The 21,012-nt window shown below is 52.4% G+C and overlaps 1 protein-coding gene across 1 annotated transcript in view; it reads right to left on the bottom strand.

Annotated features, from left to right (window-relative positions):
- The window catches only part of GPR26 (G protein-coupled receptor 26), a 28,900-nt gene extending 8,107 nt beyond the window's left edge, over positions 1–20,793 (bottom strand). The window contains exons 1-2 of the mRNA XM_004050239.5: positions 19,626–20,793; positions 11,829–11,942 (exon numbers count right to left, since the gene is read on the bottom strand). Coding sequence (XP_004050287.3) covers positions 11,829–11,942; positions 19,626–20,293 — 782 coding nt within the window. The 5' untranslated portion in view covers positions 20,294–20,793. The remainder of the gene's footprint in view (positions 1–11,828; positions 11,943–19,625) is intronic.
- Positions 20,794–21,012: the final 219 nt, after the last annotated feature.

Here is a 21,012-nt window from a genome sequence, read left to right as displayed (position 1 = left end):
ACACAGCAAGTCAGTGGCCATGGAAGGTGCAGCACCTGTACTTCCCTCTGACTGGGGGTCTAGTACCTGTATTCTACCTGGAGTACCTGCAGATAGAAGGCGGTGGTGGCTCTCAGCTTGGGGATCTGCCCAGGTGAGGACCCAGGTACAGAAAGAACTGAGCTTGAGCTGGAACTCAGTGCTTCTATCTTCAATTGGTTATACTTAAGCCTTCTTTGGGCTGTAGAGCTGGCGAAGAGGAGGAGGAGGAAGCTGGTGGACTGTGATCCTCCACAGAAATGCCCCTTTCTGGAACAGGCTCTCAAGGAGTCCACTCTGAGGACCCTCTAGTTAGCATCCCATTTTCAGCACCACTGTCTACCTTTGCCTTCTGATCCTGTGGGGGACTGTGGCTATGTCTCCTCTCATATGCTTGGGAGCCTGAATGGGGAAATGGAGCTGTGAACACTTAGGAAATCTATACTTTAAAGAAATCTATTTTGAGAAGTGATGAATTCAAAGGGACAAAAAAACCTGAATTTAGAATTCACACCTAATAATAATAATGAATTAGCTGAATGCCAACACATTGTTGCTATGCGATGCCAAATTGCTTTTTCAAAATGTCTATAGTTTTTTATACCTTGCTAAATTCAGGCTTAGCATTTTGGCTCTCCCAAAAGGATTTATTGAAAGAACCAGATATCATCAAACCATCCAGCAAGATCAAAATTGTTATTTGCAGGCTCTGTAGATTTCACAGAATAAAATTATTCAAGACAATCTAAAATTTCACCATTTAGGTAATTAAGAGGTAAAATCTATTGCATTTCCTTCTCAGAGATTTCATGGCAAGTCTCAGCTCTCCACCTGGCTCAGACATCATAATTCCCAGTTGAGTGTCTCCTTTGGGCCGAGCACTTATGTGTACAATCTCTAACTGTACAATTATCCAGCAGAATGAGAGTCATTATTCCCACTTTACAGGTGAGGAAATTGAGGCTCAGAGAGATGAGCAGCAAGTCAGGGTCTCCTGCATGGGAAGCCCAGCTCCATCTAACTGCAGTCCAAGTCCTGGCTAGTGGCCACGCCAAGATGTGAATCTCAGCATTGCAGACATGACAAAGGAAGCTCTGGGGTCCCTTCCAGCTCCAAGAACCCCTTTCCCTTGAGGTCACTATATGCTGTCTGGAACTTTTGTGACTTGCCCGTCCACACTGTGCACAATGACAATTTCTGCTTTGAAAAGCCAATGTCTGGCCTTTATCAGGGCCTCCAAGCAAAGAGATGCTTTGGCTGAATACAGGCCTGGACACTGCTGCCACGTGGCCACTGGCGGGGGGTAGCTGGAATGCCCCCTCCAGGCCCGGCTGTGGCTGGCTGAGCTGCTTTCTCATGGCCCCATGCAGGTGGTTCCCTGCGCCTGCTGTGGCTGGCTGCTGGCTATGCTCCACACTAGCTCCGACAGCCCCCAGCTCCTTTTGTTGATGAGAAGAGGCAAGGGTTTCGATATTGCCACAACGACTTCTTTCTAATTCCAGATCCGGGCAGGCATCTGGATAAGCACCAGATCCCTTCCAGATGACCTTTTAGAGAGGGACAATTCAGTCCATGTTTTCCTGCCAGATCTAGCTCTGCTCACCCCTTCCTTGTGCCCTTCCCTCCAGGAAAGGGGCGTTACAATTCTGCCCAGTCACATGTCACTAGTGGGCAGGGTCACAGTGTGCTAAAGGGAGCCTCTCCTCCTCCATGTTGTCAGTTTATTTAATGCCTTTCCCCCTCCACAGTCAAAGTTAGTGGATGGTCTCAGGACGGGACGTGGGAGGGAGGCAGCTCGCAGAGCAGAAGTCTCCAGTGTAAGGCCCTATCTCCTGCTCAGTTCTGGCAGAAAGCCCTACAGTGAGGGGTTATTGGGCTCAGGTGTTGACAGAGCAGGACTTGGCTTCCTTTTGTCATGGCCCCCATTGAGGGTTGAATTGCATCTCCCCCCAAAATTCACATGTTGAAGTCCTAACCCCTAGTGTCGGAATGTGATCTTACTTAGAAATAAGATTGTTTCAGATACAAATCAGGTCATAATGGAGTAAGGCAGTCCCCTAATTCCGTACTATTGGTGTTCTCATAAAGGCAGAAACTTGGACAGAGACACACACACAGGGTGAGTGCCATGTGAACACGAAGGCAGAGATCAGAGTGAGACATCTGCAAGCCAAGGAATCCAAAAATGGCCAGCAAACCACCAGAAGCTCGGGGAATGGGTGGAGTGAGCTCTTCTTCACAACCCTCAGAAGGAACCAACACCTTGATCTTGGACTTCTGGCCTTGGGAACTGTGAGAGGTCTTTCTGTGTTAGAGCCGCTCGGTTTGTGGTACTCTGTTATGGCAGCCCTAGCAAACCAAGATGCCACCTGAAGAACCGCATGGGGAGCAGGGGAGGCTGTGTGGTTGTGTGGTTGTTCTGGGGACCCCTGGCCATAACAGCATCAACCAGCCCCACCCCACTCCTAGAGCATGTGTATGCCAAGGTCAACCCTGGAGATCTGACAAAGATTAGCAGCCCCAGGAACAGGGTGCCGCCCTTGCCACCCTCTAGAAATTAGGGCCTGTCCCCACAAACATCGCTGCCTGCCACCTGCCCAGACCTTCCACTGAGCACAAGATGACTTTCCGTGTGCTCTCTGGGGCATGAGGCTCCATTCGGGGGAAACGTTCATGCTTATGTGCTCAAAAGGCTCACATGCCTGTCCTGACACAGCTCCCCCCGGAAAATCCCCTGGGGTGAGGTCCACACCCTCGGTCAGCAGATCAGGTTGGGGGAGGGGATGGAGCTGGGGAGAGGCCGGGATCCCCTCTTCCAAGCGTGTCAGGGGATTCTGACACAGGAGCCCAGCCCCTATGGAAGCCTGGGGTGTGTGGGTTTGGAGAGGATACAAAGTGCTGCAGGGCGCAGAGCTTGTGGATGAAAAGGAAGCAGAGCACAGAGATGTGTATTTTTCTGACTTAGGGTGAGACACAGAGCAGATACCCACAGATCTTGCCAGACCCCCAAACCCTGTGTGCTTGTACTCTTATGTTCTGACAGCTGTCCAGGGAACTATTCCATGGAGCCATGCCTCCTCTCTCAGTGACAAGCCCCTCTGATGTGGGGGACTGGCGCATCTGAGCTGGCTGCCGCAGTCCAGGGCTGATGGAGACAGGAAGCTGCCCACCCTTGCTCCTCACCCATGGGGACCTCACATTCCCACCCAGCAGCCTAGGCAGTCCTGGGAGGCAGGAGGGAGGCATGTCTGCCAGAACTCCAAGGCCTTCTCTGAGCCTCTGGAGAGACCAGTGTCCTGATCTTGCTCCACAATGGGAATCCCCAAGGGAAGCAAGTTCCGAAGTGAGAACAGGACCGTAACCCCTGCAGCCCCTGACCCAGCACCTCCTGTGGGCCCCCAGGGGCTCTGTGTCTCCTTAACTGCTTCACAGATACCATCTCAGGACCCCAGTATCACTCTCCCTATGGTACAGAAGATGGAACCAAGGCAGAGAAGTGTCAAAGCTACAAAGCCGGAACATGCAGGAACCAGGATTTGAAACTGGAAGGCAGGTGCCGGCGACCATGTGCCTTCCTGGTGCCAGGCTGCCCCACTGGCCTCCTTGACTCAGGTTCCCATTCCTCAGTGTGATCAAGCACCTGTACTTTCAAATCCTGAATTTAAAGTGACAAATTAGCACCCTTTATTTATACCTTCTATGCCACCATCATCTCTCTTCTTTTCTCTCTTCCTCTTTCCCTCTCACTCACACACACACACACACACACACATAAACACATGCACACACATACATACATACACATGTATACACACACACACACATACGTTGTGTACTAAATGCAACTTGGGTCACAGAACATTCCTTGGACAGCCAGCCCAGGGTCTTCCCAAGACTTCTGGAGAACTCAGCTTGTGTATTTGAAGACCTGCATATTTGAAGTAATGAGCTGATGCTTTAAATTTTTATGAGACAGAATGGAGAAGTCATTTTATTAATAGAATATCAATCTTTGGGAATCCCCTGCATATGAGACCCCTTTCCCATCTACACATTTTCCTGACTTTGAAAAGCCACAATAATGGTACTGTCAGATTTTCAAGTGCCTCAAAGCCTGATTCCAATGATTTATGACAACCACAATTATTTATAAGTGTAGATTGCTGTGGAGAGCATAGCCTTACAAATGCTTCCAGACATGTGGATTTTAATTCAGAAAATATGTCATTTGAGCTTCTGGATGAGAACCTGTTGTGTATGTGCAGGCCCTGCTCAAAGACTCTGGGAAGAGTCCTCTGTGACCTAGGGCTTTGAGGACACAGAGCCTGTGTGACTGTGACTTGGAGGTGTCAGACTTCTATTAAGAGTGAAGGTGCAGCTTTGCAAATATGTTGCCCACTGTGGCCTCGTGTGCCCCAGTACACAAGTACAGGCGGCTCTTTGGCTGGTAGAGTTGGATGTCCTGTCTTTCTGAGATGCCAACTGCATCTGCCAGTGGCTCTGGCTACCAGTGCTGATGGTCTCTTGGGAACTCCAGCTACATAAACTACTGTCAGTGACATGGGAGACTGGGGATGACTGCAGGGGAGCCCACCAATTTTGCTAGAGAAACTCAAATGCCTGCTTCACTCACAGGAGCTTGGAGGCCATCTGAGTTCATGTCATGGTACTTATGCGTAGCCCTACTGGAAATCAGGCCGAAAACATACACATGTGGCTTCTCTGTGTTTCCAGTGCCTGCCCCAGTCTTTGGTGTTGTGGCATGGCCTAAAGGCTGAGTTATAGCCAACTGGCCTGACGCTGACCTTTAACTCTTGTCTCAGTCACTCCCTACCCATATGTCCTTGAGCAACTCATCTCACCTCTCTGAACTTCTGTGAGACTAGGATTCTAGCACTTGCCTTGTTAAAGCTATCCCAGATACAATAAGGTATGCGATGATAGCCCCAGGTGCTTGGCAGGTGTTCACTAAGTGACAGGTATGGTTATAAAGACTTCATGCTCTCCAATAGAAAGCTTGAGAACCTACAGGAACACTGGAATGTTTCTTTTAAACACTTGACCCAAGAATTATGCTCTCCTATCTGAGAAAGTTAACAGGCAAATGTGAAGAGAAGGGAATCCCCCGCCCAGCCAGTGGGATCTTCTCCATCAACTCAAAGGGGTGGCAGATATTACAGCAGAATCCTCCTCTCTTCCTCAATATCCTGGCCTCCCAGCTCCCAGCATTCCCAGCTGCCATCTGACGTCAACCTACACTCTTGACACGTCTCCATTTATAAGGTACAAGGCGGGTGGAAGCGGCAAGGCTGGCTGCCTAGATACAGTCACTGGGGAGTTGTGGGGAATATTAGTTTCTGCGCTGACAGCTCAATGAAGGGTGTAAGTGACACATGAACAACTTGGTTTCAGTCATCTCGGAAACTGCAGCATTCCGTTTCTGAGTAGGTCGTGCCTCAACGTGTCTCCCCACATCCCTCTGGGAGGAAAGTAGGAACCTTTGCTTCTGCTGAGAGAAGAAGCAGAGTAGTCATTGTGAGGGGCTGGGCACGGCCACCAGTTTCAGGCAGAGCACTAGAACTGAGGCTGAGTCACTTGATGGAATTGGGGAAGGCTGGAACCTGACTGAGCCTCAGTTTCCTCATCTTTAAAATGGGAATGTTAGCGCCAGGCACGGTGGCTCATGCCTGTCATCCCAGTACTTTGGGAGGCCGATGCAGGTGGATTAGCTGAGGTCAGGAATTCAAGAGCAGCCTGGCCAACATGGTGAAACCCCATCTCTACTAAAAATATCAAAATCACCCAGCCTGATGGTGCGCACCTGCAGTCCCAGCTACTCGGGTGGCTGAGGCAGGAGAATCACTTGAACCAGGGAAATGGACGTTGCAGTGAGCTGAGATCGCACTATTGCACTCCAGCCTGGGCAACAAAGTGAGACTTTGTCTCAAAAAAAAAAAAAAAACCCAAGAGAATGTTAACTAGGTGCAGAGGGTGTCTGGACAGCTTTGGTACAGCTTCAGGTACAGAGTGAGGACTTACAGGATTAAAAATGAAAGGACATTCCTGAATTAATTAAGGAGATAGAGCTTGTCCTTACTTTTCCTTTCTGAATTCCCTGGGATCAGCCTGTCACTGCCTTGGTGGGTTTTGATTTTTATTTCTATGGACAGTGAGGAGGCTGAGAACAATGAGGAGGTGCTGCATGCAAGGGAGACATCCTTCTGCCCAGGGGGCCCTGGAGCTGCCCAGTGGCATCTGCAGATGGGCTCAGGCTGCCTGGTTCCCTGAGTCTTCCTAGCTAAATGACCTGTGCAGTCTCTTTCCTCTCTGAGCCTTGGTGCCCCCATTTGCAGAGTGGAGCTCACATAGCTCACCCAGTCCATCTCTTGGGGGTGCTGTAGGGCCCAGGAGAAAAACACCCGAGCAAACTGTGGAGTGCTGTGGAAGGCACAGCAACGTCAGATCCAGCTGAACCTGTTGCGGTAATACATTTCTTAGCTCAAACAAGCTCCACCCAAGGGCTGCCTCCTGGTCCCCATTAATCCCCTCTAGGCCAGGAGTCTCCCATCTCAGGGATCTGACCCGGAACAGGGTTCACACCTGCCACATCTTCTGTGTTGCCTCTTTAGTGCTGGGGCTGCAGCTGAGCTCAATGCCCCTGGGCCACCACCACTGAGCACCTGGCAGGTTGGAGGGATGCAGCTCGGGTTGCTGTTCTCAAGAGAGCCTGTATGTGCAGCCAAGGAAGTGACTTCCTCCATATGGAGCTCCAGAACTTTCCAGGACCTACCCCTGGATGTTCCCCCAGGCTTCTGCCTGCCCTAAGGCTGCAGTCCACGATTGCAGCTGCAGTGCAGTGGGCTGATGGGAGTCCAGGAGTATGACTCGCTCAGCAAGACTCGGGAGACCTGCCTTGGGAGTGGGTAGAGGATCCTGGGGAAGGGGTTTGGGAGCACTCTCTGCTTGCCATGGGCTTTAATGCCACAGCCACAGATCTACACAAGAGAGAAGGGGAGATCTGGGTCTGCAAAGACTCCCCAGAGGCCTCTGAGAGCCTGAGGGGCAGGTGGAGCACCCAATGAGGTTGGAAGTCCAGTTCCACTGCCGACTAGATGCATAGCTCTGGGCAATTATTCAAACACTCCCTCACCCCAGTCCTCAGTTCCTCCAGCAGTAAAATGGGTTGGGATGCAATAGAGACATGGCTATCAGCACACTGGCCATTAGAATCATCTGAGGCGCCTTAAAGCCACCCATGCCCAGCCCCACACCAAGGGAGTCTAACTGAACTGGTTCAGTGTGAGGTCCAGATATGGGTTTGGATGTAAAGCTCTCCAGGCGATTCTAACATAAAGCCAAGTTGGCAAACCGAAGAAAAAATTCAAGCTTGCGTGCCTCTCCCAGCCTTTCCTACCACTTTCCCGCTAATCCCAGCCTGGCTTCAGAATTGCTTTCAACACAGTGCTCTGCTAGTCACCAGCAGTGGGTTAAAGTTGGTCTGCATGGTGCAACCAGCTCACCCTCCCTGCATGACATGATAGCTTAGAGGGTCCTTTGCCTCCAAAACCCATGGCTTTTGGTTCTCCACAAGGGCTCATTTTCTGTAAGAAGTTAAATCTTCAACTACATTTCAGAGGCCTGCCTTCAGCTTCTTCTGAGACTGGTCATGTCTACACTTGGAAATCATCTCGAAAAGAACAGCAGAAAAATAAAAAGTTGCTACTGGAAATGTCAGTGATCCGGATTCCAGAGTGGATGATAAGTCCACACTGTGCTGAATGCTTTGCAGGGCGATCTTATTTATTCCTTACCATTAATTGGCTTCTCCTCACAAGCAATGTGTGTTTCTCAACCCTGACTCAAAGGAATATGGAAGTGTTTGCATCAGGCTCCCTGGAGGTGGCTGTGAGATTAATCCTGTCCCCTCCACACCCTGCCCAGCCTGGCAGTCCATGTCCTGGCAGGGGAAGCGGAACTCTGATGGGGTCCTGGCCACATCCATGTACAGCTGGGGCTCAGATGGCCCCTGGTGCAGTAAATATAAATTCACAGAAGCCCATCAGGGTGTGCCTGGGGTGGGGGCTCCCAGCCACCCTAAAGACTAAGCATCTGGTTGGACATTGTGGAAGCCATGTGGGGGTAGAGGGATTGGCAAGGTCAGGTGGCTCCAAGAGGGGTGTGATTGCAGGAGGACACACCAGGAGGCTCTATTTGCCTTGCACTCCTCTCCCTGCTGCCTTGTTTCAGGGTCTGATGTCTCCTCCCTTCAGGCCTCCTGACCCCAAGGAGGAAGACACTGATTTGACTGCTCACTAAACATTCCCAGATAAACCCTGACATCGAGCAGGGCCCTGACGGGAGAGAAAGGTGGAGGAGGAAGTTCTGAGCATCCTCTTAGAGTGGCTGACATGGAGGTCCTGGCCACTGAAGAATGATATGAGCAGCTCAAGGTCTAGGAGGAGGGGGTGGGGAGAAGGGCACCGGCACACCTCACACCCCTGACTTCCCTGACCACAGGCCAGTGAGGGCTGACAGAGAGAGAAGGCAGGCACGGGTGTCACCTGAAATGTTCTGCTAGTGAATAGAAACAGGTGCAATTAATTTTAATTACATATTTTATTTAACTTTATCATTTCACTATGAATTCTATATAAAATTACTAGTTATTATTTTAAATGTTTTTTCAGAGAAAGAGGTCTCACTCTGTTGCCCTGACTGGTCTCAAACCCCTGGCCTCAAGTAATCCTCCCACCTTGGCCTCCCAAAGCCCTGGAATGACAGGTGTCAGCTGCTGACCCTGGCCAAAAATGTATTAATTTCATATATAGAGTGTGTCATGCTAAGTCTCAGAGCTCGTGTGTTTTTAAACCTATAGCATATCTATTTGGACAGGCCATGTTTCAAGTGCCCTGTAGCCACCTGTTGCTGGTGGTCCCCGTGCTGGACAGCACAGCTCTAGACCTGGCTCATGCTGTCCCTTCTCCCTGGACAGTTGCCCTGAACAGCCAGGCCCACTTCACAAGGTTTGTCCGTGAAGCCCCAGCTGTGAGAGCTCATTCCTGCCCCAGAACCTGTGGAGCCTGGGCCTTTCTCATGACACAGTGCTCCATCTGGGTTAGAGGACTACAAGATCAATGTCCCCAGCAGAGGGGAACTCCCGGGGTCGCACCAACCCATGCCTCCGCTGGAGGGATTCTTTTATGCTCTGCAGAAAAGGTGCTCTAGAGATGTGCTGGCCTGGAATGTGGGTGTGTGCTCATTTTAGGAGGTGTTCTTAGGATGGCACCTCCACACACATGAGAAAGCCAAGGCAGGAGCAGCCGGGGTGGTGGCAGTGGGGCCCGGCGGGGTTCTGCCAGACATATTTTGTACTCATGAGGTTTCCTGGGCATTGCTTCTCTCCCGGGTAAGGTGCTGCTCATCCCCATGGAGGATGAACTGTTCTGTAAATGTTTTTAAAACCCAAGATGCATCAAATCCATTTGGAGGGAGCATATTGAGTTGTATCTATCATCATCCATTTTACTGAAACGTTACTTCCTGGGCACTATTAGAGAGAACCTAGCTGTAATTTTTTTTTTTAAAAAAAGGAAAATGTTGTTGGGAAATGAAATTAAGCCAGAGAAAAGTCCAATAGTTTGAAGTTGGAGCCGTGTCACCTATCCTCTGAGGGTGCCCATTCACCTCATTAGCCCACGGCTGTCCGGCCTCTGGGACCTAAGAGGAGGCGCTCTGTGTGCCCTCCCTGTCTGATGCACCTTCCCGCACTGGATCAAATCCCCTCTTGGTGCAGCAGCCAGTCCGGGGCAGGGGCACTGTGGATGGTGCTGTAAGTGCCAGAGGGAAGGAGAGTGAAGACCACAGATGTCCTCTGCAGGCCTGTGCTGCCTGTCTCCATGGTCCCTGTCCTTAGATCCTCACAACACTGCACTCCTTTCTGGAGGCCCAGAGAGGCCACATCACTGGCCCAAAGTCACACGGCAGGATGTGGGGGAGCTGAGGTTTGGGCTCTGGAGAGGCACACTCCAGAGTCATGCTGCTAAGTCCTCTGCCACGCCTCACTTGGGGAGCAACAGAAATCCTTTCTCCTCTGTCGCCTGGGCTTTGTGTCTTGTGGAAAACCCTGAATGATGTAAGCTGTGGCTTCCTGGCTAGATGTGGTGGGTCTAGACTACTGGTTCTCAACCAGGGGTGATTCTGGTCTCCAGGGAGCATTTGGTGATGTCTGAAGACATTTTTAGTTATCAAAATTTAGAAGGACTGGAAAGGTACCCCTGCCTCACTAGGAGGTGCTACTGGCATCCCCTGGGTAGAGGCCAGGGATGCTGCTGAATACCCCATGATGCCCAGGACAGCCCCTGGCATCAAATAAGTATCTGGCATAGAATGTCGGTGGTGCTGAGGTCTAGCGGACAGTTTTAGAAAGAAGAACCAATAGTTCTGCTCTAGTCAGACCCATCCAGAGACCTGCAGACAGGCCTTGGTTCCATGTTCAAAATGAGACACACGCTAACTAGATCTCCCCTAGATAAAGCAGCATGCCACAGAAGACAGGGGGAGGCACCTCAGAGTTGTCTATCTGGGGAAAAGAAGAAGAGAGCTGGTCTCCAGGAAGTCAGGCCCAGTGTCCGCAATCCACAGGGGCTCCTGCGAGTAGAGGACAGCCTCCTGGATGGCAGAAAGAAGAACTGGGAGCAGTGGCAGAGGCCAGAGCAAATCATGCTTCAGCTGAGTGTAAGGACAAATGGGAGGAAACAGGGCGAACTGTCCACAGGGCCCCCTCCTCACTGGGGTGTGCAAGATGCTGAGTGATGGTGAGGCAGGGGTGCCCCTCCTGGTTCCTGCAGCTGAGGATGCTGGGGGCTGCTGGCAGCTGGGATCTGTTCTTTTTCTGGGTCTCTCTCTCTCTCTTACACACACACACACACACACACACACACAGAGAAAACTCTGCACAGATGCTGCTTCCCAGATTCAATGAAAGCTTCCATATCCACCTTCTAATAACCATCAAAGTTCCTTTTTTATTGTCAACTTCTCAACTAGTTAAGCCCCTTTAGATGCAAAGTTGTGGAGTTTTTATTTTCCCTCCAGTGCACAAAACTGATTGAGTAATATATATTTTCCTTCTTTCTGGCTAACACATGTGGGGAGTGCTCCAGTTAGAGCAAGCTGGCTTGAGAGATACACAACCCAAGGCTAGTGTATTGCAACCTTGGCTGGCTCGAGGATCTGGAGATCTGGTAGAGAACACGACAAGCCTCACAGCACCTGGCCTAACAGTGGAAGAGCCCCTGAGCCACAGGACAAGTATGCCCACCTGGCTGGACACAGAGCATGCTACCTGCTCCCTGTGCAGGTGGCAGGTGACTTTGCTGTTGACCTGGGTGTTCAGGTTGGGGACACCTGGGGGTTGGGCCATCTTGCATTCAGTGGGCAGTAAAGCAGGATGTGGGGAGCTGGGTTTTGGGGAAGATGATGTTTCCCTCTGTCTTCTCTCACCTTCTCCTTCTCTTTAGGGCCTCCTGGGGGTTGGGAGCCTGGGATAAAGGGTGTAATTATGTGATTTAGAAATCGAGTGGGAGAGAGTCTTTCACACCCTTTGGGTTCTGAGTTGAATCCAAAAGAATTCGAGGGTGGAGAGGAAAAGCAAGCAGCCTCCTGTTCACTAAATCTGGCAAGTTCACTCTTGCCCCCCACAACACACCGTGCAGAAGAACGTGTGGCCAAGAGAGGCTGCCACTGCTAAAGGTCACTGGGCCCTGCCTTGCTCTTCAAAGTCCCACCACACACCTGCCAATCAGGCTCACCTGGTGATCACATAGGGCGCGAAGCACACAAGGAAGGTCCCTATGAAGGTGCTGATCTTCTTGGTGGCTCGCTGTCGCCTCCGCTTCTGCTCCTCCAGACAGCGTTCCCGCACACTGCATGTGAGAGAGGAGAGAAGGTGAACTACGAGGCACCCTTGCTAGGTCAGGATGAGGCACTATTTACTAACACAGGCAGCAGTCTCTAGTGTGAGAACTTGACTATGGAGTCGGAAAGACCCAGCGTCAACTCTTGGCTGTAGCTATTGACCTTGGGCAAGCAGCGTGGCATTACTAAGCCTCAAGGTCCTCGTGTGTAAAATAATAATATGCATCATATATTTTAGTGTATTACACATAAGGTAATAAAATGCTACAAGAGGCTGTTTTGAGAATTAAATGCATAAAGCACAGAGATGCATGGAATGCATTCCATGTGTGAAGCACACAAAGCCACCGGCACAGTGCCCAAGTCAGTACAAAGAAACATTAAACATTACCTCTTATTATTGCTCATATCATTCACTGATCATCTGCTCTGGGCTGGCTCCAGAGTGCCCCACTCTCTAAGTAGTATCTCAGATTCTTCTCTTTACCACAATTAATCCTGGCAGGTGTGTTTTACCTGCAAGGAAAGTTTTTACCTGCCCTGGTTTACAATGAAAACCATGAGCTCGGCCTGGCACAGTGGCTCACACCTGTAATCCCAGCACTTTGGGAGGCCGAAGTGGGTGGATCACCTGAGGTCGGGAGTTTGAGACCAGCCTGGCCAATGTGGCGAAACCTCGCCTGTACCAAAAATACAAAAATTAGCCACGCGTGGTGGTGGGCTCCTGTAATCCCAGCTACTTGGGAGGCTGAGACAGGAGAATCACTTGAACCCAGGAGGCAGAGGTTGCAGTGAGCTGAGACCGTGTCATTGCACTTCAGCCTGGGCAAGAAAAGCGAAACTTTGTCTCAACAACGACAACAACAAAAAAGAAGAAGAGGAAGAAGAAGAAGAGGAAGAGGAAGAAGAAGAAAAAAGAAGAAATGAAAAGCATAAGCTCTGTGAGGCCAAGTGATTTGCTTAAGTGGAGGCAGGATTTGAACCCTCGTGCATGACTCAAAGCTGGTCTTTTACATCTGGGGCAGCCTGGACTCCAGGCACACAGTATGTGGCATGAGGCTTCCTTTCCTCCATGTCTTCAACCCTGCTTCTTCCATCCACAGCCTCATCCCTGCCTGGAGCTATGGACACCACATGATGGGGTCATTGAAGGAGTCACTTGGTTCCTCCAGGGACCAAGCTTGAAGAAGCTAAGAGACTCCCAAGTCCCCATGGAATCAATGACATAGCTTTGAGGATGGAATCAAGAGCCACCTGTGCCTCTAACTGTAACCCTGTTTTGCTCCACTCTGCTGTGGGACCTTTCCAGAGGATAAAAAATGAACAGGAAAGAAGACTGTGGACACAGTTGCCCAGGAAGTGAAGATAACTTGGCAGTGCCAAGCCTGAGCTGCAGTGGCCTGGCTCCAAAAATAGGCCAGTCTGTTCAAAAAATGCAAGCAGTGGAGAGAATATTCATGAGCCAGGTTCATGTACATCGCTAATGCCAGGGCAGCCTTCCCTGCCTGCCAGGAGACTCACGATTTTGATACTTAATCAGAACTCCTCTTAACTAGATTTCCTATCACAGATGGACAATTTCACATTAGTTTAGACTGAAGCCTCCTAAAATTCTTCCAAGATTTTTCCCCCTGACTTCTGCATTTCCAGGAATTTAAAGAGTTGAGAACTGGAGTTGGGCTTGGTACAAACAGATTTCGTCCTGGCTGAAAATGTATTACTCATGACTAATATTATTAATTAATTTCTAGAAATTAATATTAATTAGCAACCCACATTTCTTGAGTCTATAATATGTGTGCCATGCTAGATATCGTGATGGGGAATTATTCATTTATTTAAAACTCACAACATTTATGTGAGTGAGGGACTGATATCATCATGGTCCCCATTTTTCAGATGAGAAGATATAAATTACAGAAGTGTTAAGAAACTGGCCCAAGATCACACAGTGGGAAAATGGTGGTGATAGGGTGACCAATTGTTCCAGTTTATCTGGGACTGTTCCTGAACAGTTTGCAGGAGACTATCCAAGTTTTAAAAGGAAAAGGCTCAGATCTGAGAATCCCTCCTCTACCTCGGGCAAACCAGGACGGTTCGTCACTCTAGGTGATGGCAGGACCTGAACCCAGACCTTCTGACTCTGGGGCCATGTGCACCACCTCCAAAGCCACAGAGCTCCCCCCACTGCAGAAGTTCTCTTTCTGCCCGATGCATTTGACAGAGACAGCTGTAACCAGAGACTGTGCCAAAGGTGCAGCAAGAGTGAACCAAGAGTCAGGAGGCCCGAGGTGGAGATCTGATGCTTGTGCTGGCTCTGTGACCCTCTCTGGGCCTCCAGGGACCTGGTGGACATGGTTTCCTAACCTTAATGGCACCGGGCCTGCCATGGAGCCCGAAGGGAGTCTATACAGTGGGTGCTGTGCCGGGGGTTCACATCCACATGGTCATGCCTCTGCTTTGGGACAGACCAGCTAAAAGACTCCACAGCCATGTATAGTATGAAAGGTCAGCTCATCCACGCACCCCAGATCACAGATGGGGGAAACTGAGGCTCAAAAGAGAGAGTGATTTTTCCACTCAGGGAGTACAGTGCAGGTGGGGCTAGCATCCAGTCACTGGCTTCTAGTCTGGTGCTCCTAGTCAGGAGCCACATCACTCATTTCCTGAAATCTTCCAAAAGAAAAGGATGAATCCATCTCCTCTGCCTGGGGCTCTCCTGCTTTCCAGGTGAGAACAGGGAGGTGGCAAGAGGTGAGCAAGGCAGAGCCGTCCCCAGGCTCCGAGGGAAACATCACGGCCCTCTTGCTTATTATTCTGATTATTATTTAAGCACAGTATGAGAACAGCTCACCCGCTCCCAGAACAACATCACTTTGCACTTGCTGTCATTTTTTCCCCCTCCATAGCTTTGCAAAACTGAGCTCCTTGAAATCTTGCAGCCCTATGAGCTGTTATTTTACTTATATTCAGATGAGAACACTGAGGACTGGGAAGTTTACAACATGCCCAAGGTTACACAGAGAGTTCAGGACAGAGTCAGGGCTCTTCCCAGGTCTCCTGAGTGAGTTCTGGGGTGGCTGCCTGAGACCCCACTGCCTGCCATAGAATCACTGAGTGGCGGGCATTCTCAAACATCCCTGGGCCTGGTGGTGGTACCCAGAGTCCTCAGACCTGCAGGCAGAATCTATGGTGCAGAGGGTGTGAGGTTCAAAGCTCTCCCGAGGCAACCCGGTCAGGAACCATCAGCCAGAGTGTGAGCATGTGTGCAGGTGTGGCTGAGTGGGGGAGGGAGGAGGTCCCAAGGCTGTGACATGACAGTTTCCTTGAGACAAAAGGAGACAGGCCCTCCAGCATTGTGACAGGTACTGTTCAGCCAGAGTGCGAGCATGTGTGTTGGTGTGGCTGAGCGGGGGAGGGGAGAGATCCCGAGGCTGTGACACAACAGTTTCCTTGAGACAAAAGGAGACAGGCCCTCCAGCATTATGACATGTGGGGTGGAAGACATGTTCCCCAGCGGCTCCAGTCATAGGGCAGAGGGGATGGCACATTCTGGGAATATCTGAAAAGTCAATCAACAAGGTGATCTCAGCTAAAACCTTCCATCCACAGACACCTCCCTTCTCTCCACAAGGGGCCTGGGTCCTGAAGGATCCCTAGACAACTGAAGTCCAGCCAGAGCCCACGCTCTGAGTATTTAAGGAGTGACTCAGATTGGTTTTTCTGGCTTTTAAGGCAAGGGAACAAGCCGACTGATGGAGGGCAAGAGCCCTGAGTTTGGGGTCAGGACACTGGCATAAGCAGTCTGGCCCTCAAATCCAGCAAGAGGGACCCCTGCCCTGGGCCCTGCACATTAAGAGTCCCCCATCCCTCCCCACACAATAAAGAGTTCATAGGGCTAAGGGGATGTGCCTACCTACAGCCCCGACTTTCCATTCCAAACCAAGCTCTAAATGCTTAAAACATGGAATTCTTTGCCCAAACGCCCTCATCCTGCCTGCAAGACGTGTGTGGGCATCTCCCCTGGTCCCACCCTCCTGAGGATAGACTGTGCCATCTGTGTGCCCAGCTAGACGACTGAGGGGTGGTGTTTGTGAGCAACACACGTGCATGGAATATGGGTGTGCAACGTGCAATGTGCAAGGGAGGCCCCTCGTGGTGCTGGGTAGAGCTGGGGTGGGAGGCAAGGCAGGTGGGCCAGCTCGGTTCTCCCAGCACATATGAGGTTGATCCCCAAGGAGCCTGAGAATTCTAAATGTGAACCCAGCCTTGCCGGTCATTATAAAGGTATATTCACCAAGGCAGGAGGGCAGAACACATTTCATTTAACAGTTTGTAAGCTTAATATAGAACGTCTAAGTCTCTACAGACACAGTTGGTGAGCCTCCATTTGCACTATTTGCTCCATCCATAAATCTTAGGGGCAGACCTGAGTGTGAGTCTTAGCTTGAGACACTTTCTAGATCTGTTGAATTAGGCGAGTGCTTCTCTTCTCTTAGAAAATTGGGTCTCTCATTTTCTCATCTGTAAAGTCAAGGGCACAGTGTAGTTCCTGTCTACTGAGCCACAATTCTGACACCCTCCAGAGTCAGCCACTCAGCCAACATCTGCAGACATTGCTCACAGGACACAGAGGACACACTGGGGGACCCAGCAGAGCCTGGGGCAGCCTCAGAGGAAGCTCCAGTTAGGTTTGGCACTGCTTCCCTTTGAGACCTCATCGTCAACATTCTGTTTCTGTTAAATCACTAAGCCAAGCCAGTGAGTCAGGGAAGAGCAAGGTCCCTGCAACCACACCCTGGGGCCCACCTGCTCTGCCATGCCTGGGAGCACCAGGGAGAGGGGCTGCCTATAACTAGTCCCCAGCTGTGGTTTGGGAGAAGTGAATGCTGCTCATTCAGGTGGAGCACCAGGTGTTTAACAAATATTAGAAACTCCAAACTGCTTCAGAAACGTAACTCAAGAAATCACCACAGAAAGGCAGGAGTGGGGAATGCTTCCCAGGGCCAGGGTCCCAGATTGAATTAAGAAGAGAGGGTCCCGGGTATTTTGGAGGTGGCTGAAGCAAAGTGGTGAGGACTGCTACTTATGGTGCCAAACATCCTGCAGGTAGAGCAGACACCACCAGGAACTTCCTGACAAAGACAAACGCCACCCTGGGTCCTCAAAACAGGTCCTTTGTAAGTAAGTCCCAGCAGGCCATCAGTGTGGAGGCTGACAAAACTTCCAGTGAGCAAAGACTCCGGCTGCTGTCCTGGCTGTCCAGAGGGAGAAGCCAGCTCCTGCTGCCCAAGACCAGCACTCCTGGGTCGTACAGGCTCTCAGCACCGAATGGCCCTGGGAGGCTCACTGCCTGAGAGTGGTGGCGCCCGGGGCAGCCCCTGAGCTAGCTCTGTACTTGCTCATTTGTAGGGAGGAAGAGTTTAGTGCTGTCAAGATAGAAGCTGGTGGACTGGCTGTCAGGGTCTCTTGAGGACTGGTCATCCCCTCCTGTGTTGTCCCTCCCACATGCTTGGTGGGGATCAACCCCTCAGAGAAGGACAAGTTTGTGTTCACTAAAGGGGCAGTGCTATCAGGTCTGCCACTATTCCATGACCTCAGGGAGCATTAGTCCAGGGAGGCTGTTGGCACTGGCTGATGGCAACCCTGGCCCCAGAAGTCTTTTCTCTCTCCAAAGAGACTGGGCCTGGAGGGTCCCAGGGCACTGGGAGCAGGGGCTCTTCAAAGCAGCCCGGGGCTAGGAAGAGATCAAGGTCCTCCCAGAGGAATGGAGGGGAAATCGAAGGCAAGCAGAGTAGCTGCCTCCGCTCCTGAGACCCCAGGACTCTCTCTGCAGTGTCTGGCCTGACATCAGCCAGAGGGATTTGCAGGAGTGGAGCTGGCCCTACATCCCAAATAGGGTGAACAGGAACCACGGCCCCTCCTCTTCTGGAAGTTGGAGGAAGAGTGGGAATGCAGTTTGTACTGCTCTAAATAAGAACTGGTTCCACTCCCAGCTCGACCCTCCTCCGCTGTTAGACTCATGGTGAGAGGTCCCCTCTAGGAGTCTTTAGTCCCAGGAGTTAAACGACATTGCCCTACATCTTCTAAGAGCAGTCCCAGCCCAAGCGCTAAGGATGCACCCTCTAAAGAAGAGCCTCTCAGCTCTGAGTCATGGAAAGGGCAATAGCTCTGCAACTGTGGCTGCAAATATTTCCTTGAAGGACACTGAACCATGCAGAGACATGTGCTGTGACAGCCAATGTATGTCTTTGTGGCAGAATGCACTCATGTCACTCCTGTAAACCTGTGTACACATGGCCAGCTGTCTGGTACATATACAGTTTATGTGTGAACACATGAGATTGTGTGTGGAGCGCCCACATTTACATGTCCTGGTATCTATGTGCTCTCAGTCACTCACATGTACATTCTGTTCCTGAATCTGTGGGGATTCTGTGGCTGGAAGATTGGTCCAGTGTGTAATCAGGAATGGCTGTGCTCAGGGGGACAATGAACACGTGCACACTTGCCCTTCAGTGTGTCGGCATTGTGAAGGTCAAGGACTGCTTGTTACTGCTCTCGTGCAGGAAATACTCAGAATGCTCAGCCTGACACCTCCAGCCTGTCCCCTTCAACCCTGGTGTGGAACATATCCACCAGAGGATAGAGCTTCCTCTGCCCCGAGGCTCCCCTGGGTTCCCAGGGTTCTCTCACACGGAAGGCCCTCGTTGGCCCTGTCAGAGCTCTCTGCCTGCCTCACCTGCGACACCATCTGGACCCCAGCACCCCCTTATCTAGGGTCCCAGGACACAGAGCAGGGAGCCTGCCTTCCCCTGGGACAACAGGATGTAAAATAGCAGAGTCCAGACGCTGCCAGCTGTTTCCCTCCTCGATTTCCTATTCTCCTGGGGAAAGCTGAGGTGAGTTCAGGACAGCGCAGCTAAGAGTTCCCTCCTTCTCTCCCTGACAGGCTCCTGCCATGGCAGGGGTTCCCAGAGGGTACCCGTGCTTGCCCAACTCCATCTGCCCTCCTGAGAACAGCAGCCAGCGTGAGGACGGAGGTGGGGGCAGATTCAGCCCCAGGAGCCTTGGGGCACACTCCTTCTGCAGGAGCCTCTAGGCACCAAGTCAGGCAGACATTGGACAGTGCTCTCTGGGGAGGGCAGGAAGAGCCCCCCACCCCACCCCTCAGGGCCCACCACAGGGAAGGACGCAGCCCGAGTCCATCAGAATTCACACACACACACACACACACACACACAGTCGTGAGGCAGAGGCAGCGCCACACACCCGAGAAGGGAAAGACTCAGAGAAGCGACACGCTTGGGTCTGAAAAGCTCTTAAGGAGCTCCGTAAGCATCGAGGCCGCCCTCTCGGCCAGAATCACACACTTTGAAGGTCTTTAATAGGGAACAAAGACCACGGACTTCCCATGTGCCATTTAAAGTGAAAGCTACAAACACAGAAAATGAGCATGAAGAAGCCCAACAGAGTTCTGACTGTCTGTGATTTCTACCCTGATGCTTCAAAAACCGATGTACAGATGGGCTCACCCGCATTTTTTGTGGCCCTGGTTTGCTGATACCCTAAGCACCTCCTTAAGCCCCACCGCTGGGCCGCTTTCCCCACCCTCGAGTTCTCAGAAGAAACAGAGGCTCGGTGGAAAAGAGCCCCTGGGGCTAGGGACCTCCCACTCCCGCCAAGATCACCTGGGGTGCAGGTCCACGAGCAGCACGAGCGTCTGCATGGTGATCACGTCGATGCGCTTGCAATGGAAGCGGGCCACCTTGAGCACCTTGAGGTACGTGCAGCAGAGCACGACGAAGGAGAGCAGGAAGCTGAGAGCGTGGAAGGCGCCAGTGAAGACGGCGAAGCGCAGGCGCTCGTCCGGCCGCCGGCTGCACAGCGTGCACGAGGCGTACAGCTGGTGGAAGCCGAGCCAGGACAGGGCGAGCGCGGCGGCTGGGAAGGTGAGCGCGTGCAGCCACGTGTAGGCCACCATGAGCGCCGCGTCGCGGAGGCGCATCTTGGCCCGGTAGCTCAGCGGGAAGACCACGGCCACCCAGCGGTCGATGCTGAGCGCGGCCATGCTGAGCATGGAGTTGGCAGCCAGGAAGGTGTCGAGGAAGGCAGCCAGGCGGCACAGGCGGTCGCCCGCCGGCTGCCGCTGCGCCACGACGCCGGCCAGCGTGAGCGGCATGTTGACCACGGTGCACAGCAGGTTCCCGCACGTGAGGTTCAGGGTGAAGAGCGCCGGCGCCTGGCGGCGGATGTCCGCGCTGTGCAGCAGGCAGAGCAGCACCAGCGCGTTGGACAGCAGCGAGACGCCCATCGTGCCCACCAGTAGCCCCGCCAGGCCCGCGTCCCACGAGTTCATGGTGCGCGCCCCGCGCCGGCGCTCAGGGTCCGCAACCCGGCGCCGCCATGGCGCTGCCCGCGGCCGGCTCAGCCCCTCGGCGCCGCCGCCGCCCGGCGACCCCCGGCCCCAGCCGCCATGGCTCCCAGGAGGGCGCGCGGCCACCCCGGAGCCTCAGGCGGCCTCCCGGGCAGGCGCCTGGGCGCGCAGCCACCCGGGAGCCCCGCGCCGCCTCACGGGCAGGCACCTGGCGCGCGGCAGCGAACCCTGGCCCCCAGCAGCACCTCTGGAGCCAGCGACTGAGCGTGCGGTCGAACCCGAAGCCTTTAGCGCCCCGGGATCCTGGGTTGCAGGCACCTGCGCCCCTGCTCCGCCTCTGCCTCTGCTTCCTCCCGCTCTCATCTCATGCCCGCGAGCTCTGTCTCCGCTCCGCTCCGCGCACCCTCCCGCTCTCTTGCTTTCTCTCTTCCTCCCTCTCTGCTCTCTGGCTCGCTCTCTCTCTCTGCTCTCCCCTCCACCTCTCTCCCTCTCCCCGCCCCCCGCGCTGTTCTCTCCGTCTGTCTCTCCCACCCCCAATTTTCTCCCCCCTCTTGTTCTTCCCCCTCCACTTCTCTCTGTCTCTGGAATCTGGCTGCTTCTATCACAGAAATCCCCACTGGTGCACACACAGACACACTCGCGCACACACACTCACACTTACAGGCTCGGAGGGAACCAGCCCTGAAGGCTCCGGTGCAGGG

The sequence above is a fragment of the Gorilla gorilla genome, chromosome 8 (genome assembly GCF_029281585.2).
Source record: "Gorilla gorilla gorilla isolate KB3781 chromosome 8, NHGRI_mGorGor1-v2.1_pri, whole genome shotgun sequence".
NCBI lineage: Eukaryota > Metazoa > Chordata > Mammalia > Primates > Hominidae > Gorilla > Gorilla gorilla.
The sequence above is the reverse complement of the archived record's forward strand: the minus strand, read 5'-3'. Positions and strand labels throughout refer to the sequence as shown.